A 4331-nucleotide genomic window follows, 5' to 3' on the forward strand; every position below is an offset into this window, starting at 1 on the left:
AAAAATATAAAAATTAGCTGGGTGAAGTGGTGGGAGCCTGGAATCCCAGCTACTTGGGAGGTTGAGGCATAAGAATGCTTGAACCCGGGAGGTGGAGGCTGCAGTGTGCTGAGGTCATGCCACTGCACTCCAGCCTGAGCAACAGAGCGAGACTCCGTCTGAAAAAACAAAAACGAAACACACACATGGGAAATTATTCACTGCCTATAAACGGAACACAAAGGAAGTGTGTGTGTGTGTGTGTGTGTGTGTATTTATTTATTTTTTAGATAGACAGGGTTACCCAGGCTGGAGTTCAGTGGTATAAAGCATAGCTCACTGCCACCTTGTACTACTCCTGGGCTCAAGTGATCCTCCAACCTCAGTCTCCCAAGTAGCTGGGACTACAGGCGTGCAGTCCCATGCCCGGTTAATTTTTAATTTTTTGTAGAGATAGGGGTCTTGTTTATGTTTCCCAGGCTGGACCTGAACTCCTGGCCTCCAGCAATGTTGCTGCCTCAGCCTCCCAAAGGGCTGGGATTACAGCCATGAGCCACCATGCCCAGCCTATCTCACATTTCAAAAATCAGCTTTTCAAACAACCAAAATGAATCTATTGCAAAAAGAAGAATTTTATATCCTATAATATATACTGTCATGTGAAATATATCAATTGCACTACCCTAAGCACTCTGTATGTAGTAATTTACTTAATGCTCACAACAGCCCTGTGAGGTAAGTATAATAATGTAGAGATCATAATAGATAGAAACTGAAATGCAAAGGGGTTGAGTGACATGATCATAGTTGTACCGCTTCAGAGTGGCAGGACTGAATATAAACTCAGTTAGACTGATAATGGAGCATGGTATTAACAACTGTGTGACACTGCCTCTATAAATTGGAACACCGACTGACAGTGTTGATAATCTTGTATTATGTCTGCTAAGATGCTATTGGCTGTGGGGTGGCAGCAGTGACAAAAGCATTTTTTGGAAATAGGTCATTGGAGAGTGAGAACTGAAGAGTAGCCTCTTTTTTTCTTTTGGAAGCTGTGGTACTTCAGAATAAACAGACACTGACATACTTAAGTTCAACAGAGTCATAATGTTCTGCTGGCTCGGTGATGAGATGAAAATGGAGGCTGAGAGCTTCCCTATAAAGAGGTTGTCGATCTATGACTGAATTTTAGATTCATGGACAGACCTAGAAATTAAGTGAAAAAGGCAGAACCTGGATAATTTTCTATTCTAATTACTTCCTGAGGTGAAACTGTCAAGCATGCAGAAGCAAATATATCAATTATATGGAAGGCTATTTTTGGATATCTGGATATAAAACAAGCTAACATCTTACCAAAGCACAATTCCATCACCAACGGCTTTGAACAGGTCATCAGTGTTTGGGTTCATTGGTATAACGTGTCTGCAATCAGGATCATTTTCCAAAGCTTTGTTTATCCAGTTAACAAAAGCATATTTTTCTTCCTCTAAAATTATGTTAAATAACAAGCAAGACATTAGTTCATACTCTAAGTTAACGATTTGACTCCAAAGCCTAATAGTGCTGAAAGTTAATGTGTCAGAAACGTGTGGTTATTCTGTGTGGAAACCCAGACACTTGGATGCAGCACAGTGGTTATCAGGAATTACAAAATTAAGAAAAAGAATAGAACACATTAACTGGTCCTCAGAGAAGTTACAAAATTCCTTAAAAATTACACTTATCTTACTGTACAATTCACTATAGTAAAGCCTATCATTACATGGATTGTATCCTGTCTCTCGCAAGCTAATAAAGCCATACAATAAATACAATACCTTTATGACAAGTATTAGTTTCAAGCCTAAATACATGTTGCAAAGGACTTCTATTGCATTCTTAATTAGGAGGTAATGATTTTCTAGAGCCCTTCCTTGACATTACAGCATCCATCCCACCTAGCACATTGTATTAACCTAATAATGCCTATGAAATGATTACCTGAGTAAGAATGCTGTGTTCCTTCGCTGGACAACTCTGAAGTTCCACCCAGAGCACAAATACCTTCTTTCCTGTTGATGGCTTTGCGGAAGGTCTTGGCAATATCGCTACTTTTTACCTCTTGAAAAATCTATTAATTAAAGTAATTTTGTTGATTCACAATTAATTTCAAATTAGGCACAATAAGCGTATTCATATTCTTGTATATCTTCATCACTTACATTTTTTCCATAGCTGATGTTAAAAGATATAAAAAATTTGGCTTGAGTTTTTGAAGTGTTAAACAAGTACTACAATACTACTGCTGAAAATGAAGCACCAGAATGTCAATTGCACATCCTTGTCAAAAACATTAAGTGCTACATGCATTGAATCCACTTTAAGCCAAAAACTAATGTGATTCAAAGGCACAGGTAAATCTGTTAATTTTCTACAAACAAGGAAGGCTTTGTTCTTTTCCTGGAGAGAAAACATTGAAGAATCCTCCCTCTTTAATCAAAATTCTTAATGCAAAGAATGATAAAATTTTATAATTTAACCAAAAAATGATTTTACAGTATGAGGTAGCTCATTAAGAATTCATTAAATCAAAAGTTACAGAATAATATGTTTAAAAATGCGTTAAGCTGGTAGTAATAGATGACTGTCAAGAATAAACACCGAAAAGAGGCTTTTCATAGATTGTCTTATTGTGGCATTTATGAAGTTCAGCTTCTCTTCCCAGTAAGGAACATTCTAATTGTACAAAAGCAAGTTATAACAAAGGAACATTCTAACTGTACAAAGGCAAGTTATAACAAAGTAAGTTTCACATCCTAGTACTGTGTAACCATCTGATTGGACGTTCTAAAAGTCTATATTTTTCTGAGGTATTGGAATTTACCTAATTCCAAATGTGTTCCTGATTCACCAATGTGCATGGCTAAATTAGTCAAAGCCAGTAAAACAGAAGCAAGATGTAGAAACTTTCTTTAAATGGTGTTTAGAACCTCATTTAAATGAATTCATTGAAAGAAAACTGAAGACTTCATGGAAAAGTTGCTGAACAAATGCAATTCAAAGACCTTTAACATTCTTGACAAATATGTATTCATACACACATCTCAGGAAGATGTAGCCTATGTCTGTGGTTCATAGAACAGGGTCACAATATACTTAGCAGTTCAGGTTGCATGTGTCAGAGCAGGCACAAGCAGAAGCAGAAATGCAGCCCAAGCTATACTAACCAAGCCTTGTGTCTTGCACAGGACTGTGTCAGGCTGAAAGGAGGAGTGCCTTGTTACATTTCGTCTTTCCAGGAGGGCACCTCTGTGATTAATCCATCTAGAGAAAGTGACTTTTTGGAACTGGTAGAAAAGTTGCTGTATGTGTTGTCAGTGGCCCTCTTACAAAGTCATCTTTTCCTGTTATCTTTCTTAAATCCTTTCTTTGGACTTAAAAATACAATTTTGTCTGGGAGACTAGTTAGTAAGCAGTTAAGTTTTACAAACCAAAACTTACTCAAGTATTTCCATAGCTGCGATTCTGTGCTAGGTATACCGGTAATTTTGGAGGTAGGATTTTAGAATAAATGTCTGTATGTGTTTATGTTTGTATATATATGCAGACACACGTACACACTGACTACTCTAAATACTACATACAACCAATGAAGTCACCCTTCCTGCTTTATGGCCATTATATTGACTCTCACTAAGTATTAACAGTGTAGAGCTGATGCACACACTCCAGGTAGTTTTCAAATCATTAAAATTATTTTTATTTACAATCTGAATTTTTAGTCCAACTGTGCCTTAACTGTGAAGCATTTTGATCCCATAGCTCTCCTTTTGATAATAATGCACCTGCTCAGTGAAAAGACAATAGTCACTAGTCTACTTCTTTCTGAACTCTACTTCATTTAGTGAAACATTGTCTAATAAGTTAAAATCTGAAAGGTGTGCATTTCTTCATGCCTAACATACTACAAGTCCTTGCAATGACAAAAATGTTACAGCTTCAGAATGAGATATGTAAAGTTATATTTCTTATTACAAGTGCTTATGCTTCAAGGATCATTTACTTTTAAGAATTAGGTTGTTTGAATGATCATGATTTCAGCTAAAAAATAAATCCAGGGCCGGGCGTGGTGGCTCACGCCTGTAATTCAAGCACTTTGGAGGCCAAGGCGGGCGGATCACCTGAGGTTGGGAGTTCAAGACCAGCCTGACCAACATGGTGAAGCCCCGTCTTTAAAAAAAATAAAAAAAAGGCCGGGCGCGGTGGCTCAAGCCTGTAATCCCAGCACTGTGGGAGGCCGAGGCGGGTGGATCACGAGGTCAAGAGATCGAGACCATCCTGGTCAACATGGTGAAACCCCGTCTCTACTA

General features: G+C 37.8%; 1 protein-coding gene across 1 annotated transcript in view; it reads right to left on the reverse strand.

The window, feature by feature from the left end:
* Positions 1-4331, reverse strand: part of PLS3 (plastin 3) — a 92825-nt gene that overhangs the window by 19682 nt on the left and 68812 nt on the right. Inside the window, exons 4-5 of the mRNA XM_037733514.1 lie at positions 1963-2092; positions 1336-1468 (exon numbers count right to left, since the gene is read on the reverse strand). Coding sequence (XP_037589442.1) covers positions 1336-1468; positions 1963-2092 — 263 coding nt within the window. The remainder of the gene's footprint in view (positions 1-1335; positions 1469-1962; positions 2093-4331) is intronic.

Source organism: Cebus imitator, unplaced genomic scaffold (assembly GCF_001604975.1).
Source record: "Cebus imitator isolate Cc_AM_T3 unplaced genomic scaffold, Cebus_imitator-1.0 Scaffold535, whole genome shotgun sequence".
Classification (NCBI taxonomy): domain Eukaryota; kingdom Metazoa; phylum Chordata; class Mammalia; order Primates; family Cebidae; genus Cebus; species Cebus imitator.